At 40.7% G+C, this 23,059-nt stretch overlaps 1 protein-coding gene across 1 annotated transcript; it reads left to right on the top strand.

Moving 5' to 3' along the window:
* Positions 1-558: 558 nt before the first annotated feature.
* On the top strand, positions 559-22,255 carry kcnj9 (potassium inwardly rectifying channel subfamily J member 9). Its single transcript, XM_039816634.1, has 8 exons — positions 559-1,054; positions 2,420-2,917; positions 5,721-5,934; positions 9,293-9,494; positions 14,061-14,253; positions 15,467-15,664; positions 17,635-17,765; positions 20,156-22,255. Exons 2-8 carry the CDS (start codon positions 2,620-2,622, stop codon positions 20,420-20,422), a joined length of 1,503 nt encoding a protein of 500 aa, XP_039672568.1. The 5' UTR covers positions 559-1,054; positions 2,420-2,619; the 3' UTR covers positions 20,423-22,255.
* Positions 22,256-23,059: the final 804 nt, after the last annotated feature.

Here is a 23,059-nt window from a genome sequence, read left to right as displayed (position 1 = left end):
TGACGCTAATTATAATCAAGTCATTGATACCATTGATGATACAATGTAGTGTGTGAGTGTATGACTGTATCTATTATCAGCAGAAATGGTTTCATTAGTGAAAGGAGTCTATATCAATTATTTCCATTGGTTTTTAAGGAACGTGGAATGCTAATATATTTAAGAGAGCCAAATTAAAGCACAAATAGTAGGCCTACAGGCATGGCCTATAGGCCTATAGCCTATATACCTTATCAATGGAATTCCATTGTTAGGCAACAGCCTGTACCCTTGTTAACTTCCTGTCAGTTGATATCATTCGCATACACAGCAACAGGAAATCAACTTGGGGCCATTTAGAATGTTTACGTTTACAACTGTGAAATGCTAGTTGCATTAAAACCATATAACCCCTTATTTAAAAATTAAAACATCTATATAATCTATAGGCCTACCATCAGTCATTTTGACCAAACATTAAATAGCCTACGCTATGTGTAGGCTAATGACATAAAAAAGGCCTTTGCATTTCCTCATCACAGTCAGCGGAGGGAGGCAGATGAGAAACGTCTGAGGCAGGCAGGCGGCCAGGGTTGATAGGGGCTGGGCTGATGACAGCATCCTCCGCCGCACACCTGACTGACTCCATCAGATGCACAGATGATGATGATGATGATGATGGAGCTCTCTACGCTGCCGGGTTATTCTGCTGCCATTTCGCACGTCCACTGACACATGTTCTACAAATGACTTAATAATTTGTTTTACTTAAATTATTTTTGCCGGATGTTTTCGTTTTTATGCGTGATCATTCAGCGGATGGTGTGTTCGCTTTATTATTTACTGTGAATGCTGAGTGGTCGGCTCGAGGTGGTCTTTGTTTTCCTGGAGCAGCGAACAGGAGTGGACTGATGCTGCTGCGTCGCTGGTAGCCTGAACACCAGAAATGGGTGTCATCGATCCAAGGTTGCCAGTCGCGATTTGTTCTTGGACCAGATTTTTGTTTTTCTTATGATAAATCATCTGCCCAATCCAGGTTTTATACATCTAGCCTGCAAGTTGCTACTCTGAGCAGGTAAGATTTGGTTCATTCTTATTATGTCAGTGATGAATCCGCAAGTTTATAGCCTTTTGGTTTCTGCAGCCTATTGGCTGGCTAACAGACTAATAGAGGCTATTTCTAATCCATCCATCATGCGTAGTGCGTCATCTTGATTGTCCGTTTCAGTTTCCTCTTACGTGGATCCCGCAATTGTCCGCACATCATGCAAGGCTAAAGAGTACTAGGAGTCCATTTTACTGTGTTAATATGTCAGAGACACCATGTCTCACTGTCCACAAAACATATTTCTGTGTTTTAGATTTATATGGGACTTATGTAAGCAATCCTAGTAGGCCTGTAGCATAAACCAACCACATAACATAGCAGTAAGTACGCACGCACACGCACACACACACGCACACACACACACACACACACACACACACACACACACACACACACACACACACACACACACACACACACACACACCCCAAGGCTTATGAAACATGCTAAACAGTGAAAGTGGCTATATATACATGCCACACTCTGCTCTTTTTAGAGGAAGAGATTTATTCTCCCTTCACATCTAATTCCAGACACTTACAAAACTATGTAAGATCAACCTCAAACATTATGATTCTTTTTTTTTTTTTGCTCAGTTTGCTTTTAAAAGGGGTGACATATTGAAATGAGGCAGTGACAGGAAGTCAGATCTGTATGGGAAGCAACACAGAAGCTATAGGCCTAGTAGTGAATGTAGAAAAGGCAAAGGTATCTTAAGAGAAATGAAATGGGAACTATGCCCATTTTCAACATGTTATTCCTATGGTCTAATACAGTCCAAAAACATTATCAAACATGAACAGCTTTCTCCCATCATTTTGGTGTAAAAGAGAAAACAAAATCTCCAGTCTCCCATTCATTGTCTAGGGAGCAGCTCCAGACTTTAGTCTTGCTTATCAATTCTGGGATAGGAAAAAAAATCCCCTCTGGGTTGTTTGCGTTTCATTAAAGCAATCCCAACCATCCAGTGTGGTGCTAAGCCCCAGACGCAGCAACGGTGCCCTTGGAAAATACATAGCGGAGATAGCGGAAGGGGAGGGACGCGCCGGATGTCAGGTTTAACCCAGCAAAGTACATCTGTTCAGCCAGACTACTACAGTTTGATACTTACATACTTCTTTGGTTTCTGGCTTTGAGAGAGAAAGTATCTCATTTTCCAAATACTAATTGAACTTTCCTAGGCCATGGAAATAACATATTGAATTCATAATGTAGGTGGTGTTTCCCTGATAGTAGGTCCTTTTCTTTCTTGATTTGTCAGTGAATTACTGCAAAACAGCTAATCAATTACAGGGTTTCATTTGATCATTGCTTTCTTCTCCTATGTTCCAGGCTTCAGTCAAGCAAACAAATGATCCAATCAATAGCCTCTGGACAGAGTCTGCCATAGGGAGGATATCAATAACACGCTAAAACACCTGATACACACACACACACACACACGCGCACACACACACACACACACACACACACACACACACACACACACACACACACACACACACACACACACACACACACACACACAAGCCATGGCACTGGAGAACTCGGTCTTCCCCTCGTGCCCGGACTCTCTCTCGCTCCCTGTGGAGGAGAAGGTGGAAGGGGAAGAAGTCGAGGTGGCCACTGAGGCCACCGCCTCCACCGGAGTCTTCAACCTATTGGGGGAGCTGGGCCACGTCATCACCACGGAGACAGCACCGTCACTTCCACCCTTAGCCAAGGTGAACAGGTCCTTCCAGGCCAAGTTGGCTGAGCGGGAGGCCCAAGCCAATGAGCCCAGGAAGAAGACCCAGGGGACGGAGAAGGAGAGGGGACGATTCGGCTGGGGTGAGTCACTCTGCATATAGTCTCTCATTGCCAGTCCTTCCTCCACAGCGCAGCGTAGGAAGGTCTGGCTAGTCCACACAACATTCCGGGATGGGAGAAAAACGTGCTCTAGTTTATTCGGCATTTCTTTAAACAAAACACAATCACAAACACACATCGTCTTGGGCAGTGCTAAGTGCCGGACGGAGCAATGGTGCCTCTGCAAAATAGCCTCAGGAACGAACTTGTTTTGTTGGAATATGTGTATGTTCAAAAGTTGTTTTAGTCGTGCAACAGAAAACTCAGATTGGACAGATAGTCCAGCTAGTTCTCTGGATTTACCATGCAGAGCTCTGAGGAGCAGTTAACCATAGTTCTCATAAATCCACCGGAGTTTAGAATGCCAACACAAAGAACAATCCCGGAAGTGGAACGCCTTGGATATAGACTACTCTGCATGTGACCTCCTGTCCTATTTAATGATGAAGAAAATGTTTCAAAAATGTTATGGCTGCTTTCTATTCACTTCATTCACGTCTGGAGAAAACTGAATGAAGGTTGCGATTACATCATTACTAGTCTTGCAATGCCAGACCTATCTCAACAGCGCTGTGGAGTAAGGTCTGGCAACATGAGCATACACTGCTGGATGGACAAAAAAATGGCCGGTGTTGTTTGCGTTTCTTTAAACCAATCACAATCATCTTTGGTTTGTTTTATTTACAATTATTATTATAACTAATTCTATTCTATTTTTCCATTTCCTATAGTTTATGTATATTTTTTTATGTCTAATTAATGTGTATTTGTGTTCTGATGTGTGTAGATTTTTAGCACAGGAATTTCCCCAATGTGGGATTAATAAAATCTATCTTATTTTATTTTATCCAGACGCAGCGATGGTGGCTCTGCAAAATAGTCTTAGGAAGGCACTTGTTTTGGTGGAACATTTACACTCCGCTAAAGAAAACGCCACATACAATATTAAATGAAGTTAACTATAACTGTTAACAATACTGTAACATGAGCTGTCTAAATTAGCTGGATACATGGTTAAACCTTATATGCTTTTACCAGTGTATCACCGTGTGTACTTTGTCCACAGCAATCCCACCAATCGGTCCCAAGACGTCCCAGTTAGAGATAAACATATTCTTTGTAAATCTTAACAATCATTCCCAAAAAGAACCAAGCTGCCTCCCCCCCCCATCCCCCACCTCCTTCTCCTCCACAACTGTTGCAATAGTTGTAAATCTCCTCTAATTTGGACCGTGCTGCAGTGGTTCATCCCTCAGTGATTTTGACAGTCTTGCACATCTTTTTTCATTAGGCTTCTCCAGCAGCACTGCTCTTTGTTTGCTCCAGGTTCTCTCATCTTCTCTGTACATCTTTGAAAAAAAGCAAAAGGAAAAAAAACTAAACCACTGTTAATTAAAGAATTGGACATTCATTGTTTTTATGGCAATACCTTCCAGGAGCACAAAAATAGACAGTTAAGCTACTACCTTTCACAGACATTTATCATAGAAAAGGAAGAGACACTGACCTTTTGGGCTGAACTATTGCTCTAAACCTTAAGCAGCCTGGTCTCACAGAATTCCGTGAAATGATCACAAACTGTTAACACCGCATTACGTGGTGGAGGCACGGAATGTGTGGAAATTCTGTGTGGCCACCACGGAAAACATATAGCATTATTAGCGAGTATTATGAAAGCCCGAAAATCCGTGTAGGGAGGTTGGTTGGGGTGGTGGATAGGTCAAACACAGGACTTTCACCCAAGAAACCGGGGATCGTGTCCCGCATTTCACGTTACCTAAACCCAACTGTAACCGTCATGTTCTTCTTTTCCTAAACCCAACCGTCCCGTTGTTGTCCCACATCCCGTTATTGTTTTCCTAAACCCAACCGTTTATTGTTTTCCTAAACCCAACTGTCCCGTTGTTGTCCTGCGTGTCATGGAAATGTAAGCCCACCCACAACCTTTTCCTTAACTTAAGGGGCCTTAACTTAATTCTTCCGTGGGCCCATCATGGAATTTTTTGCGATTCTGTGAAACTGCCACAGATTTTGAGTTAAGGGGCTGTGTTTCATTTCACGAAATTCTGTGAGATCAGGTTGACCTTAAGATATGACTCTTTAGGTTGAATAGGATGCATACTGATTAATATCTGTTGTTGTCGTCAGGGGTAAAAGAAGAAAAAAGAAAGAACAGAATAGTTTTGCAACCTGCATGTGTCATAATCTCAGTTGTGGCTGGGTACACCCACAGTAAAAAGGCTCTCTACGAAGAAACAACATCATCAGTTCCCTCTTGGGATGTACAGTAACTAAAGTTCAATATAGCTTTTCTTCTCCGAGTGTTTGATGATGTTGTCCTGTCGTACTTCATGTCCTCTCTTTTCCTCACCTGTCTGTTTTCATTTCTGCTATCTATCCTTTATTTACCAGGCTGACTTTCCTCTGAGCCACACTGAATCTCTCTAACTGATTTTTTCCCCTTGGCACCTCGTCAAATCTCTCTATGTTCCTTAATTCAACCCGCATTCTCTGACTGCAGTCAGAGTTATATCTTTAAACAAAACCTTTCAGAAATGTAGAAAGGCAGCCTTGTATATATGTTTTTGAAGTATGCTAAAGGGTTTTGAATGGGTTTCCTGGAACATAAGTTTATGAAACTAAGACACCTGCGAAGACTCGTCTTTAACCTTGTTTAAAGCATAGAAAAGCACCAAAACTCATGTTGCACGTACATGCATATTTTAAACTCAAATGTCTGTAACCAAGTTGTGTTGCTTCCTCTCTCTCCCTGTCTCTTCCCCAGTCCGGACTCGGCGTAAGAGACAGCGCTATGTGGAGAAGAACGGCCGCTGCAACGTGCAGCACGGTAACATGCGGGAGACTTATCGCTTCCTGACTGACATCTTCACCACGCTGGTGGACCTCAACTGGCGCTGCTCGCTCTTCGTCTTCGTCATGGCCTACGCCGGCACATGGCTCTTCTTCGGGGCCATCTGGTACCTCATAGCATACTGTAGGTAAGATCGTTGAGCAAAAGGGGTGGAAGACATTTATTTATTTAGATCTCTTCGCAGGGCCGTATTAATTTGAGTCCGGACTCGGATTCAAGATGTTTTTCTATTGTCTCTGATTTGTCTTGGACTCATTGGTATTTGGACTCTGACTTGTCTCAGACTCTGCCATTGGACTTGCCAGATATTGTAGTTGGTCTCGACCGAGTCCAGCACTATATGCTTTTTTCTAAAGTAACTTAATCTTTCAAAAGAAGCGATGAAGTGTACTTGTTAAGAAAACAGGTATTGGTTTAATTCAAAATCCATCTATATGCCTGGCTGCATCATATACCTCAATCATCAGGCATACATCTTTTTCATTTTGGCCACAGACACAATGTCAGCAAGCACTTTGTACTATGAATTCTTCAGGAAATAAGTTCAAGAATAAGTTCAAGAATGTGAACATGTCAGTTTTTTTAGTGACACCTGTGTTGCTTGTTATATGTTACATATTCCATCGGCAGTCCAGAATGTTGTTGTTACACATGAATAAAAAGACTCAACATGTAAAATGTGAAGTTACACTTCAGCTTTATGTGACTTAAGTGAAATTATTATACTTAAAATTAATATGTGTCCTAATTTGATCCTTTCTTTCTCAGTCTTAACTGCCTCTCATTTGGACTCGGTCTTGACTTGGACTCAAACCTTTTTGGACTCGGTCTTGACTCTGTCTCAACTAGTCCTGGTCTTGGACTTGTCTTGGACTCAACAAAGGTGGACTTGACTCCAGCCCTTCGGTCCTGAGCCATAGAGGAGTCTGTAGATTTTTATTCTGTTGAACACTACTGTTGCTAAATCCCAATGACAATGAGCAAGAAAAGCCCTATAGCTCAACGTATTTAGCATTTGAAGTACGTTATTACGATAGTACCTTATCTCTAGGCTCAGTGCTCCGCCTTGCTACCTAAAACAATAGTTTGATATTTTTGGTAATGTGCTTATTCACTTTCTTGGCAAGAGTTTGATGGTAAATAAATATGAAGCTACAGCCAGGTGATGGATAGCTTAGCTTTTAGCCTATACAAAACTATAGTGTAACATACAACATATAATGTGTTTGTGAGCTTCAAAAGGGCAGATAGGCAGATTTGTTTTTACCTTCGGACAGAGCCAGGCTGGCTGTTTACCCTATTTCCAGTCTTTGTGCTAAGCTAAGTTTACCTAATCTTACATGCCAGATGGTTTGTTTCACACAACCATCTGAGAAGTCGTCATTGGAAACTGTTTGTAAAAGGGCATGCTCTTTCAAAAAAATACAGGTGGCAGGTGATTGGATGAACCATCTGTCTATCATGTCCACCATTGTTGTTTTGAATGAAGAGTGCGGCTGTCACATACACTTAAACCACGCCTGTAGCTGCTGATTAGTCGGATGCTGTCCGGACACACACACATTACTTGAAGCTTAACAAGATGGATTTTGGTGTGATATGTCATCCTGTGATTCTCCTGTGATCTTGTGATATTACGAGAATGCAGCTGCCATGCAAAGTAAAAGTCTTGCATTACCAGACCTGTTTCCACAGCGCTGTGGAGTAAGCTCTGGATACTACCACAGATGCATTCTGGGATAGGAGAAAAACAATGCTCTGGGTTGTTTGCATTTCTTTAAACCAATCAAATCGTCTTGGGCGGTGCTAAGTTCTGGACGCATCAACAGTGGCTCTGCTAAATAGTCTCGGGAAGGAACTTGTTTTGTTGGAACATTTTTTATTTTATTTGTATTATTTATTTTTTAGAACACACTACACACAGGCCTGAAATACACACACATGCTCCGGTCCTATACATGCACAAATGGAGAGATGTCAAAGTGAGTGGGCTGCGACTGCTGGACAGGCGCCCCGAGCAGTTGGGGGTTCGGTGCCTTGCTCAAGGGCCCAAGAGGTGAACTGGCATCTCTCCAGCTGCTAGTCCACACTTTGTAGTTTGGTCTGTAAGGGGACTTGAACTGGCAACCCTCCCGTTCCCAAACCAACTCCCCACGGACTGAGCAACTACCCCAGAAAAGAAAATGCCACGTACGCGGCTGTGGCTAAGTGGTAGAGAGGTTGCCTGCCAATTGGAAGGTTGGTGGTTTGATCCCTGGCCCTGCAGTTCCATGCCGAAGTGTCCTTGGGCAAGACACTGAACCCTAAGTTGCCCCCGATGCTGCGCCATCGGAGTGTAAATGTGTGTGAGTGTTTATCTGATGAGCAGGCATCTGATGGCACCTTGTACGGCAGCCTCGGCCACAGTGTACTATGTTCCTGTACTATGTTAAAGCGGTTTGAGTAGTCGTTAAGACTAGAAAAGCGCTATATAAAAACAGTCCATTTACATTTACAATATGAAATTAAGTTAACTGTTCACACAATACAATAAAGTGAGCTATTTAATTTAGCTGGATACATGGTTAAACGTCATAGGTTAAAGCTAGGTAAAAGCTAACCGTCTCCTGGCACTAGCTTTATACAACAGACTGATATACGAGTGGTGTCTATCTACTCATCCAACTCTCGGCAAGAAAGCAAATAATCATATTTCCCAAAATGTCCTGTAATGAAATCATCACGAGGCAGCATTACCTTTTTATTTGCTCAAAAATGGAGGATGATGCTGTGTGAGTGATCAACATTGCAAGACATTTCTGCAACTTTGGCCAAAAGAAAGGCCCATTTTTCAGCCAAAACAGATGACTGAGCAGTATTAATATTACAGTGTATTTCATCATGATGTACCTCTTCACTTGATATGTCTGCTGGATCCCCGCTCTAATTAGCTAACGTTTTGGTCTCGTAAAACTGTGACCTCTTGATATCAATTACAGGCCACTTTAAGCTGTGCCAGAAAGCTGTCGGTGTTATTGAAATTCCTTGGTCACCAACACAGGTCAATAAAAAGTTATATAATCGTAAAAATGACTTAACACCACTTTCATCAATTAGCTCTCCCTCACTGGCTGGAGCTGTGTTAATCAGGGACATTAGCCTGTGTAGGAAAAGAAAATCTGCAGACTCTGACTGTTAGTAAAGATGCTGTGTGTGATGATATATGATGGGAAAAGTCGGTGTTTGCAGCATCGAGAAAAAGTGACAGTGTTAATGTCAGGTTAATCAATATGAGGGTTTACTTCTTATTCATTGTAAGAAATAGCTGAAAGGGGATTGTAAATATAAAGGGACAGACGAGTCGTCATACGTATATTTCTGCACCTCTGTTCTAAGAATATAAATCTTCTCACCCTCTGTCTATTTTTCCCTCTTGACACCCACTTTGTCACCCTCCCCCCCTCCCTTTCTCACACTATTCTCCTCCTTTCTTTCCTCCCCCAAAGGGGGGATCTGGACCATCTGGAGGATGAGACGTGGACGCCGTGCGTCAACAATGTCAACGGCTTCATCTCGGCCTTCCTCTTCTCCATCGAGACGGAGACCACCATTGGCTACGGCCACCGCGTCATCACCGACCAGTGTCCAGTGGGCACCATGCTGCTGCTGCTGCAGGCCATTCTGGGCTCAATGGTCAACGCCTTCATGGTAAGCGCTGGGGCGAGACATGGGATGATCATATTCAGAAATTGGTAGTCGGGTACCTGGTTAACTCACCTGGTAGAGCGTGCACCCATATACAGAGGCTCAGTCCTGCATGTCACCCCCTCTCCCCTTTCATATTTCATACTGTCCTGTCTAAAGGCCTAAAATGCCACCCAAGAAAAAAGAAAAGAAATTGGTAGTCAGCAGCAGCAAAAATGATCCGATTCAGATTATTTTGACAATGATATGTATCGTGATTAACCCTCTGAGGTCTAAGGGCATTTTCACATATTATAATAGGATTCAGAGAATTGGCGGACCCAAATACAGAGACAGGAGGGCAGTGGTGAGCTTGATGATTTAATAAAACAAAAATCAATACAACAAAAGGAGTCCTGAAGACAGCAGGCAAAATAGTTCCAGAACATGGAAGAAGCCAAAATACCAGAAATAACAAAAACAGGCACACCAAGACAAAGGGGTACACTCCACACACTAACACAACACAATGCTCTGACAACAGACAAAGACAACACAGAGACTAAATACACAAGGTAACGAGGTGAAACAAGGGACAGGTGATACGAGGGCTCAGAAACAGGTGAAACATATCAGGGTGGGGCAGACAATCACAAAGGCGGGAAAACACAAGGCAGGAAGTAAAACAAGACATGACAAGGGAGAAAAACAGACTACAAAATAAAACAGGAAACTGAAACATACACACCCATGACACATATCTTCAGAAGAAACTCAGCTTTCCGTTATAGTGAGGCCAAAAATGTTTCTAGAGCAATTTGTAAAGAGATAATTTGGCGCCAAAGCTGAAACGTTGATGTTGGCTTTATGAAATTCCCTAAATCTCTTTTTGAAAACAAACCTTAACTTATGATGTGTTGTACGAATTGTTTCGGTGCTTGAAATGCACTTACCAAAGTCTTAGGTTATATTTTATTAAATAAGTAAATAAATGTTTGAAATTCAATTTTGTAATATCGCTTTTTGAGTAGGAATTTTGTCAAACATCGTTTGGACACGCTGGAGCGACACATGGGAAGCTCATATTCAGATCTTTCGTCCTCAGAGGTATAAAGAGCCCCTATTATGCTTTTTCAGATTTTTCCTGTCTTTTAGTGTGTTATATAGTTTTTTGGTGTATGAAATAGATGTATAAAGTACAAAAAAACATATTTCACTCCGAATGGAGCTTTCTCACCCACATTCCTGTTTGCAATTCCTCAATTAGTGATGTCACTGATTGAGAAAGCCAGCCCAGATTTTCATACTACTAGTGCAGTGCCCGTTGAAAATGTGCCTGTTTGGAACGGGCGATTACTTGGCCTGTGGTATTGCTGCTTGTAGAACTCATCAAAACCAAATTGTACCCCAAAATGATTTACAGAATGACCCAAACCACTTAATATGCAACCCCACTGTATAGCCTATTACTGTCTTACAGTGTAGGCTACTTCTACATCAGAGGAAGACATTGTACTACTGTATTTACAGAGAACGCCGCAGATTCAGAATGTAATCAGAAAATATCACAATGAAAATGTGGAGTAATCAGACATGCGTCATGGACTCATGGCAGTGCGCTATCCACCCGGCCCGTTATGAGAGCTAATCAGCACATATCTGCGTTCATCAACCAGAACCGGACCGGTGTGTGTGTGTGTGTGTGTGTGTGTGTGTGTGTGTGTGCGTGCAGAGAGAGAGAGAGAGAGAGAGAGAGAGAGTGTTGTCTCCTGTCAGATCATTAACGAATTTAACATTTCAGCAGAGGTGTTCATTTCCATACAGGTTTAGTGGCTTGACAGTTAACGGTGATTTGTGGGGGTATTTTGGCGACTTAATTAACCTGACCCAGGGTGAGTCTGATGAAAACTGATGTGTCTGCCCGGTTCAACTTTTAGATTTTCTCGCATTGCACAGCGCTCTGAAGGAATAATCTCAGAGATTAGGCTACGTTATCTTCTGCCAGCTCACAGCAATTTAATACAACAGCAGGAAAAGAGTCCCCCCGCTGTTCTAAAGCGTTCTGCATGTGGCGTCTGCTGATGTGCAGGTTACCTTCCCCCCAAACACGGACACACATATAGATACGTCTCGCTTTACAAGAGAGACAGCCTGTGGCATCACGCTCTGTCTGCACTTGTTGTCTGGTTGTGCATGTGTGGGATTCTGAAACATCCTTAAATTCGGGAATTGTCGTTTGTTTATTCAAAGTCAAAGACAGTCCAAAGTAGTGCAACTTTGCACATTTTTGTGGGTCTGAGGTGTATGTCACATTGTAGCTGCAAAAAGCTCCGCTGCTTTCTTCGACCCTCTCAGTCTCTGGTCCACAGGGTGAGAGGGGGATTGGTCAGCGGCTAGAGTGGCAAAAGCCAATGTGTGCTTCTTTTACCTATATATTTAACAATATATTTAACGATATCTTTTGCATTTCTAATCCAAACATCATCAAACTTGGCACTGCACTTACTCATGCCCGTAGCAAGACACCTGTCAAGATTGAAATCCATCGGACTAACGGTTCGAGAGATATTCGCATAACATCCACACAGACAGACAGAAAGACGTTCCTGCAATTTATAGATAGATAGATAGATATGCTGTACAGCCTGCCGTGTGGCTTGTTTGAATTTGGTTAACCAATCGGAGCAGACTGGGCTTTTCAGACAGAGGAGCTGCAGCAATGGGCAGTATGAGTAAAATAATGTGTTTTTTGAACATCAAAGCATGTAAACCTATTCTAGTAGACCCCAAGAGTACAAATATGATGCTGAAAAGGAGTATAATAGGGGCTCTTTAATATAATTATTAAAGAAGATTATTGTGTTTATTTGAGAAAAAATAATGTTATTTCCCTTCCTGCATCGTACACAGTAATTTGATTTAAGTTGGAGCATTTCACCTACAGAGTAACTTCTTAATCAAATATTTCAACAAACCTAAAAATACAGGACATAATCATAGAAAAATATCCTTAACATACTGACCCTTAATTATTGCTGACCTAGGTGGGGACTTCTAATACTTACTGTGTGTGCAGATCTTAGTCTAACACATAGTGACACATAAAAAGAAAAAGAAAAAGAAAAAAGAAAAGAAGAAAGCATATCAAATCGGCTTTCAGATTCGTAGTCAAATGTTCAAATGATCTAATTCCATTTCTGAAAGGCACCTTAATAAGCTAAAGCAATTGTAAATATTGTTTGACCTGTGTCTGTTTGATTAGAAATATGCCTCCTGTTAGTTCAGCGGATTCAAATCAAAAACTGAACACATTTTTTTTCTGGAGCCTAGAGAGAAGAGTGTATGCATCAATACTATGCAGACCAAATGACACTAATTCAGTGCAGATGCTTTGCTTCCTGAAAAAAAATATTTACTTTGAAAGTGCTGATGGAGCTTGAATTTTCTGACCAAGTAAGCACTCTTCTGATAAGGATGAATCCACACACAGACGTCTGAGCAGAGTCATGTTTATGCATGTTTGTGAGCTGGAATCATGCCATATTAGCAAGTGGGCTGTTTTACTATGCGTATAAAAACAATATTGAGTTTGAGGTTAACTCAAGTGTCAGTACTGTGTTTCAACATTGAAAACTGGAAATAGCCGGCTCTATTGAAAAAAAAAGAAGAAGCTTGTTTGAATTCAGCACTCAGAATGAATGTCTACAGCCGTACAGGGTACATCAGTTTTAACTTTGAAAAACCAAAGATGTGATTCATTTTTCACGTCTCTTTTTTCGGGTATCTTCCCACATGCCCTGAAAACTGCAGTCATCAAGCCACTCTTAAAAGAGAGCAATCTAGACATATCACTAATGAGCAATTATAGACCGATATCAAACCTGCCATTTTTAAGTTAAATCATTGAGTTGGAACAAAGGAAAGAATCCCTCATTTACAGAAATGCTCTATATAAATGGTGATGCCATAGCAAGAGCAGAGTGCACGATTCTTTCCTTTGTTCCAAGTTGATGATATTTTCCAACGCACCTGAACAGAATATTTGGATGTGCGAGTTGTTTCTTCAGTAAAGTAAAATCATTGAAAAAGGTTTTTTTTTCACAACTAAACCTTTTCTTGTCACTAAACAACAGTTTTGATGCCTTCCAGTCAGGTTTTCGACCACACCGCAGCACTGGAGACGGCTCTTGTTAATGGGTTTAATGACATCCACTTAAACAGTATTTAGTATTACTTGATCTCAGTGCTGCATTTGACACAGTAGATCGTAACATATTACTAATTCAATTTCAATTTTATTTCGAGTGTCAAATCACAACAGGAGTTATCTCAGGACACTTGACAGATAGACTAGGTCTAGACCACACATAATTTACAAAGACCCAACAAATTCACTAGACAGATTGGAAAAATGGGTTGAATTCTCTGGCATAGTACTAAACTGGTTTGGATCCTACTTAAAGAATAGGGAACAAATGAAGCTGCCTTGCCTTTTTAAAAAACCCTCTGCTTTCCCAGTTATTGAAAATATTTGAGCCTTTGGCACCCATTCTGTCTGCAGAGTCTCACCTCTGGCTCCTCTCTGTCCAGGTCGGCTGTATGTTTGTGAAGATCTCGCAGCCCAACAAACGGGCCGAGACGCTGGTGTTCTCCAAACACGCCGTCATCTCTCTGAGAGACGACAAGCTGTGTCTGATGTTCAGGGTGGGCGACCTGCGGAGCTCCCACATCGTCGGGGCCAACATGAGGGCCAAGCTCATCAAGTCCAAACAGACCCAGGAGGGTGAGGCTACCACATAGGACATTAGTTAGATAGTATTGGTACATATTATACTCCCTACCAAAACTGTACTGCAGCATCCAGAGGTGGGGCACATCATAAAATTAATTATCTTTTACTCTTTAGAAGATATTGGCAACCCTTTATAAAAACCATCATTAATAAATGGCAAATTGATAGTTAAACTTTAGTTAATTGTTATTTTCTGTTAACAGACAATGACATGAGGATTTTAAATGTTTACTAATTATTAGTATGGTTAAAATGTATGTTATTTTATCATTAGTTTGGTGTCATATCAAATAATTAGTTTAGAAATAATTAAATAATAAATATTTAATACTTTGTAAATGGTAATTGTTTTGTAAACCATCTATACACATTTGGATGGCAATCATAAAGTAGCAACTAATGCTTATAATAATCTGTCAAATGTGCAATATGTAATACTGACAGCTAGTGTTAAAAATAGTTACTGCAGTACAAATTCAAAATACTGGAGAGAGTCGTCTCCTCCGCCCCCTCCTCCCCAGACTCGAAGTTCAAGGAGGTTGCGAGGCTGAGACCGCAGCATCCATAGTCTCGCTTTGCCAGACCCTCCTCCAAAGCGTGCTGAAGGAGCATCCACAACAATGTTGCTAGACGCTTATCTCACATAGCCAGACATTACTTCACAGCACAGCGGAGTAGCTAATGTTAGATGCCTGCTATATTGACAGTCATAGAAGCCTGTGCTCACGCGGAGCGCTAAAAATAACTATACCTTGCTGTCCTCTCCACCAGACTGAACGCACTTTATTGGCTTAAAATTACGGCAACAATTGCTAAACACAGTGCAAACTCACAGTCCTCTCTTTCCAATTTTCAGCCCCCCTCTTGGCTTAAAATAACTCACTGTTGTCGGCTACAGCCACTGAACAGGCTACACGTTGTAAACAGCCGTGGCCCGCTTGCCTGGTTCTCCTGAAACGTTAGCAGTTAGCAGGGTTAGCATGGCAGCGTTAGCCAGGACCAGTCGGGATCACTTTAATTGTTTTTGCGAGTAACCAACTCGGGTACTCAAGCTATATAATTCAATGTGAGTACATGAATGTTGAAATGACATAAAGAAGCAATAAAAAACTTAAAAAAGGACCAAAAACTTTGGAAAAAGCCCAGTTGTGATTATTGAAAAAGATAACTTTTTCCTCACCTTCCATGTGATTGTCTCCTCTAGGTGAGTTCATCCCTCTGGACCAGACAGACATAAGCGTAGGCTTTGAGACGGGCGATGACCGTCTCTTCCTGGTCTCTCCGCTGGTCATCTCCCACGAGATCGACGTCCATTCTCCCTTCTGGGACATGTCGCAGGCCCAGCTGGAGAAAGAGGACTTTGAGATCGTGGTCATCCTGGAGGGAATGGTGGAGGCAACCGGTGAGGAGAATGGGTTAAACATTAGGAAGCAATGAGAACACAAACATCATCCTCCAATCATCCATCTGTCCCTGCTAAATCATTTCGTCTAACCTTTAAAGCTTTAGGGTGTAACTTTTTGATATTGATGAACATCCGTTACATTCAAGCCATTGCCAAATGAGTTGCTACAAAGCTAGTAACGACTATCAGCTCCACAAAACTCTCTGTAGTTCTCAGTATGGCTTTATTCAGAAGATTGTGTTGTCCGGTGACTTTCACACAGGAAATCGAGTGAAGATAATTACCTCTTCTGAAGAGGCCATCATGTCCTCCATGTCCTTCTTGGCTACTAGCAACTGCAAGAGGAGGGGTGGGGGTGGTGCGTGGTCACAGGAGGCTTGTATCATGTGGACGCACCAACAGTTTTGTTGTCATTACTTAGAATTAGAATAAAAATTAACTACGCACTATAGCTTTAAAGTAGAGCCGGCCGATATGGAAAAAATCTAATATCACAAAATGTTTGACCAAATACATCAATATTGATATTGCAGCAATATTGTAGGGTTGACTATTTGTGCTGTCACAAAATATTACACAATGAGGGTTTTGATAAATAATCATCAGTAATGTGGATTCAATGATTAAGTCTCTGTCAGTTGTGTGCACAAGACATATCAAGATAATCAACATAAAAATGACTGCGCAGGATAAGATTATATGTTCCTATGTTTGCACATAGTATGAAAATGTGCAATCACTGTGCAGTGAAGGAATACTGGAAATAGTGATAAATGTAGCCTGTTACAAACCATATCAATAATCTCAAATAAGAATAATTTATTACTAAGGGTTTTATATGATTTGTTGTAGATTTAAAATGTTAAAAATTTTATAAAATATAACAACTTAACAGCATTGTTTTGTATGGGAAATAATACCTTGCAATTTAATTTGACTGTAAAGTTCTAATGGCCTCTATGTTGTTAATGCATGTTTGGCTGCAACAACAAGTATTGAGCATTAAGAAAATGAATATTGTAGATGCATAGAACTCTCTGGTATTACAGTAATGCCATCTCTGTTTTACAGAAAGCAAACCCTGTCCAAGGCTGTCCATTAGAAAATGAAATTCCCCTTCCAGGATGTCTGAGTTTAGATATGCAATTTATTGTTTTAGCTCTCCTTCTCTACTCAGCCTTTCGGGAAGCTTTAGAGCTTGTGATGTTGTGATTACAAAAGAAATATACATACAGTATATATATTTAGATATAAGTGAATGTGTTATATAACAGGGAACAAAACCGGGGAGTAAGTGATCTTCAGAGGGATGTTTTTGTGTTCGTATACTGAATGTTTTCATCACTTAACTATGACGCACTGATAGTTTATGGACTAACTCACTGTTAGTCACACTTTGCTCTGGACTCGCTTCTGAAGCTCAAAACACCCCCCAGCCTCAAGCTCTTTTTTAACCAAATTTATAAATAAAAAACTTTTATAGGTCTGGGTTCATGGTATATTGAGTTTGAAAATCAAACAGAGTCTGGCAGTAACAAATAGTAAGTTACCTTTACCGAGGAAGGATTGAAATGGGCCCTTGTTTATCTCTTTTTCTTTATATTGTCTGCTGTTAGATTCATTCTAGCAAGATAATACAGCATACTCAACTGTTTCACACTGTTTGGCAGGAATTCATTGTATCAGAGCTATTCATGATGCGTCTTCCATGAGGTAAAGGTGGCATCTCAGCCTACTCCAAATATTGATTCCCTTTGTCAGAGCGCTGTGGAGCGTTACAAAGAAGTAGCTGAAAGTCTTAACTCGGCTGCAGAGAATATTCATATAAAGATAGTAATTTTCTCTGTGAGTTTTAGGTATGTTGCTTTAACTTTCTGCTTCTTTCCCTCTCATGTATCACCAGGGTCTTAACAATTATTGGGAGTGAATCTATGTACTCATCAGTGTGTTTGTGTTTGAGTGTGCAGGGATGACGTGCCAGGCGAGGAGCTCCTATCTAGCGGAGGAAGTGTTGTGGGGTCACAGGTTTAGTCCCATGATGTCGCTGGCGGAGGGCTTCTTTGACATTGACTACGGAGCCTTTCATCATACGTTTGAGGTAACGTCTATGAAAGACTAGCCTCGCATTGCCAGAACTTCCTCCACAGAGCTGTGGAGGAGGGAAGATGTGTACATTCAAAAGTTGTTTTAGTCGTGCAACAGAAAACTCAGATTGGACAGATAGTCCAGCTAGCTGTCTGGATTGACCCTGCAGGGTTTGAGGAGCAGTTAACGATAGTCCTCAGAAATCCACCTGAGTTTAGAATGCTAACACAAAGAAAGAGGAAGGTTAACAGACATCCAGCCCGAAAATGAGGGACATCAGGCGGAATTTCCGGCGGCACCTTAACAATCCCGAAAATGAAACGTCGAAATAGACTAATGGAAGACAAACCACAGGCTAATATAAGAGTGTTTGATTTGGTGACCTGGGTGAGCTGTCTCATATGAAATAGGAATCAGATCATGTGTAAACCAAAGAGGTCAACTTGTGTGATGAGCCTTTTTTTTAAAGTAAAATTAAAACTTTTTGGACTTTTTCCACTGCCTTTAAACAATTTATCGGAAGAGACATACAAACCAGTTCTTCCACCGACTGTGTTTGAGTGTTTGAGTAGGAAACCTGCTGTTATTCCTATTCCTGTCTCCACCTACATGTATAACCAACAGCTGAATTCTCATGCTTGTTCTCTTGGGGTTGTTGAAAGGCATGCTGGGAAATGCAGGAACTCTAACTGAAGTATTTATTTCATGTTTATTTTGGTTGGTGCAAGTACATATCATGGACCAAGGCCATACACTAAAGCCTGTCCCTTGAAGAGCTTTCATACTAATGCACACAGGAAAACACATACACAACAACGCAGAGCACCAACAGTAATTAATAACATAATACAATAACAACATGCTAAAAATAGAATAAAAAGCACCTGATCACGCAGGACTTTATGTTTGACCTCTCTTTAAAACCGCTTCAACCTGAGTTTTCACATATTGATCCCCAAAGTAGGTTTTACTCAGAGTTGTAGAAATACATGAGGCAGTTGGAGGAGAAAAGAGAATATTTATAAAGTAAGTTACATTTAAATACATGTGTCATATTTTTGCCATTTTGGGAAATACACTTATTTGTTTTCTTGCTGAGAGAATTGATGCCAAGAATTTGTCTGTTAAATATCAAGCTACCTTGGGCGCCCGGATAGCTCAGTTGGTATATATAGAGGTTTACTCCTCGACGCAGCGGGCCCGACCTGCAGCCCTTTGCTGCATGTCATTCCCCCCTCTCTCTCCCCTTTCATGTCTTCTGCTATTCTATCAAAATAAAAGCTGAAAATGCCCAAAAAAGAATCTTAATAAATAAATATCAAGCTACCACCAACAGCTGGTTAGCTTAGCTTAGCATAACGATTGGAAACAGGGACAAAACAGCTAGCCTGGCTCTGTCCATAGGTAAAAAAAAAAAACAGGCAATTCCTGAAGTCTACGCTGTTTGCATTGCAACCTGTCGGTGATGACAAGACACCTTGACACACCATGAAATTATAAAACCATAAGTTGTCTTTTATTTTACACTGGTTTTTGTATGGTATAAACAAACCAGATACAATATGTTATTTATTGAGCTTTAGACGTGCTGTTAGGCGGATTTTGTTACCTTTAGACAGAGCCGGGATTGCTGCTTTCAGTCTAAGCTAAGCCATTGCTGGCTGTAGGTCGGAATTTCTGAGGTCAAAGTCGGAAACACTCCTGGAACGCATTCAAGTCAGTTGTGACGTCATGCCCAGCTCCAGCTTCTGAGGTAAATGGAACGCACTATAACTGTACAGTCTTGAGAGTGGTATCAATCTACTCTTGGCAAGAAAGCAAATATTAAATAATAACTGTATTATCTAAAATGTAGAACTGTTTATTCAACTAAAATGTTCATGTACATAAAGAAAAGTACAATCATAAGACATAATGCAGATATGTGAAATGGGACACCCTGGTAAGCTATTTGAAGCTTGTGTATAGGGGCCCAGACACTAGCAAATATCATATCGTTTGGATAAAAAAGGAAACATGTATTATACAATATCATTTACAACCTACAAAAAGAAGAAACCCGAACTACCCTAACCCTACAAAGTGGTCCTAAGACATTAAGTCCAACAGTCTAAGCATTGGTTAAATGGATAAAATGTAATACACAATAACAGTGGATATAAGGATTTCAGCGTCACTTGTTTGAAATATAACACTTGTTTAGAAATATAACGCTGTGGCTTGTTCTTTCCATCTTGGTAATGATAATATCTTCATCAAGTGGACATGTGAACTGAGAGTATAGTGATTTGACCATAGATATAAAACAATCTACAAACAAACAAGTTGTACATACATTATACATAGATATATTGTGTTATATCTATGGATTTGACGAAGTGTCATGTTTCCCCTCCCCCCAAGGTGGTCTCGCCTTCCTGCTCAGCACGAGAGCTGTCATTGGCTGCGGCCAGACTCGACGCTCACCTCTATTGGTCCATCTCCAGCAGGCTGGACGAAGAGCCCACCCTGACCAACCAGGCGGCCAAGCAGCCGGACAGCGGCTCGGCCAACAGCAAAGGAGGGGAGCCCACCTTCATCGTGGGAGAGATGACGGACATCCAGGAGCAGACAGGACTGGGCGAGCTGAACGGCAGCGTCGCCACCGACCAATCTGAATCAGAGGCCTAGAACACAGAATGTTCACAGAGACCTTCAGCATATCGCCCCCTCACCACAATAAGTTTGCAAATCTTTTCTTTTTAGGGCAAATGAGTAGTTTCATTAGGCCCAGTTCTACAGTGTATGCCATATCTTATGTTACCATATGAGAGTTTATTTCTGGAGATTTTTCTGTCTTTTATCTCTATGTTGATCTTTGTTACATGTGTACTATATGTGTGCTATCTTGTAGCATTGTCTCGTTAGCTCACCCTTGCCTATATCTACATTTAAATGACAACACAATGCTTCAGGTGGGGTCAAAAATAAGAAATTATAATATATATGTATATACATATACATATATATTCTGTGGACCAAGGCAGAATGTTGCAAAATGATGACAAGGTGGTTGTTTGTGCAGCATCACGTGTGTGAATTGTTCACATTTAAAATAGATTCTGTGCATAGATGCTTTATTTTTACCTGCGCATGAATATCACTAGATGATATTGAAGTATAGACTGAAATTGTAGAAACCTCAAATGTATTTAGATGCAAAGATTGTTATGAGAGTTATTGAAAATCATGCAGGTGTTAACAGAGTGGGAAGGTAACACCCAGTGTATTTATACTCTGCTAGAAACTTCATTTGGCTACAGACCATCATGCGGTGCTATAAAAATGTCTGAAATATATATTTGGCTGACAAAAGATTATAAAAATGGCCAGTGGACAACATAGCCAACCCTCTCTCACTCCCAACTTGTCAAATACAGACGCAAAAATCACCCTTTAGCAACTGTATGAGACACACCGGGCAGATCAATAGCTTGTCCGCAGGTTGACCGCAGGTTGACCGCAGCTCAACCACAGCTCAACCACAGCTCAACCAAGGCGCTGTAAGATGGCGTAATATGAAGAGCACAGGACTTTCACCGAAGAGACCGAGGTTCATGTCACATTCCTGTCCCGCTTAACACTAAAACGTACAATTTGTAACTCCACCCACAATCTTTCCATGAACCTAACTGTCCCATTCTTGTGCCACATGTCAGTTAAACGTACATTTTTTAAATGATGCCAAATTGGACCCGACCCAAAGCGTCAAAAAGTGACGGCAAGAGTCCATATCAAGCGTTAATTAGTTGAAAGCCCCACTGTGTCTGACTGAGACGCTAAAGGAGACTTTTTGCATCAGTAACAAATGCCAAAGGCACCTGACCAAGCATCACTTTTTGTCGTGCTGGGAGTGAGAATGTGTTTCCTGGCCTGGGTGTAAAGGATTTCTTATCTTCTGATACACTGCACCGAGTATTATGTTTGTTTGTTTGTTAAAGAGTAAATTCACACCCGGCTGAAAAGCAGTGTGTTGCTGCCCTCTATTGTTAAAAGTTTCTAGCATGTTTAAACCCTCTGAACACACCCCCAACAGTGATGTCACTGGTTCTGTAAGTACACCTGTACATCACTGCAGCAAGGTGATCAGTAAAACGGCTGGAGGTCAGCAAGAATGAGATTTAAGTTACTTTTCAACACCAGTGTGAATTAGCTGACATTCCTAACTGCACTCTCACATAATGGTGACTAGGGTATCTATCTAAAACCTTTAACATAGAGACAGGTTAACACTCGAGTGTGTCCGTGGCTTCGTTTCACATACCACGTGTGTAGCACAAGGATTATCTATGTTTCCTTCCCAGCCAAGTAGAAATGAAAAGCACAACAGTTTCCTGCTCAGTTCAGCCCAGAGTCCTGCTTCTGCTGCTGTGTATACTGTATATGTGGCCATTTTTACTTGATGTTTTTACTATGTAATATAACACATCTATTAGAATTAATAAACTGCACTATATTCCAGAACAACTGTCTCAGATTGTGTGATATTCTGTGGAGGGGCTACATACTTAAAAAGCATGCTACATGTGCATACTGTGAATACTAAAGAGCATAATGAGATGCATGTTTGATAAAGAAAACTCGTAAGAATCAAACATGTGAGCTGACAGACATTAATGTAGCCTTAACAATAAAATAATATGATATATAATACAATCACATTTTTCTAATGGTGATAGAGTATTTTGACATTTGAGGTATTGCTATTTTTACTAAAGTAAAACACCAGAATACTTCTTACATCATTGTAGAAAATACACAAAAAAAAAAAATAGGAACTTAGTTTTTGTCTGGAGTATGGAGAGTTTACCTAATTGTATTTGTGTTGAAAATGATTATTACTGACTCATAAATGAGGAGAGACTGAGAGTGAACCTATTGGTCATTAAGAGAAGAATGTTACATTTTAAAAGCTGAACATGACAAGTAACTAGTAGCTGTGGCTGTAAAATGCATTTAATGGGGTACAATATTTAACTCTTAGATTTTGGTGAATTACCCTTTCCTGTTTACCTTTTTATTTTAATTATAAATAATCTCCTTTTCCACCTTCCTAAACAGAACATTTATAAGAGATTATGCAGAATTTGTACACATGCTGGCACATTACTAACAAATGTACTGAGATACAAGAATTATTCCCATTAGCGGCTTTGTATGTTTGTCTTTCCTAATTGTATTACCAAAGTTGTCATGGGTAGTTTTGATCCCTTTTTATTAAATTAAATTTATTAAAATTTGTATTATTATAATTTTGTAACATTTTCA

Source organism: Perca fluviatilis, chromosome 11, assembly GCF_010015445.1.
Source record: "Perca fluviatilis chromosome 11, GENO_Pfluv_1.0, whole genome shotgun sequence".
NCBI classification, from domain to species: Eukaryota; Metazoa; Chordata; class Actinopteri; order Perciformes; family Percidae; genus Perca; species Perca fluviatilis.
The sequence above is the reverse complement of the archived record's forward strand: the minus strand, read 5'-3'. Positions and strand labels throughout refer to the sequence as shown.

Excerpts from the sequence above, each read along its gene's own strand:
- kcnj9 (XM_039816634.1), top strand. The coding sequence starts at position 2,620 with ATGGCACTGGAGAACTCGGTCTTCCCCTCGTGCCCGGACTCTCTCTCG. Across the intron at positions 9,495-14,060 it reads CAATGGTCAACGCCTTCATG|GTCGGCTGTATGTTTGTGAA; the intron begins GTAAGCGCTGGG and ends CTCTCTGTCCAG. Across the intron at positions 14,254-15,466 it reads GTCCAAACAGACCCAGGAGG|GTGAGTTCATCCCTCTGGAC; the intron begins GTGAGGCTACCA and ends TGTCTCCTCTAG.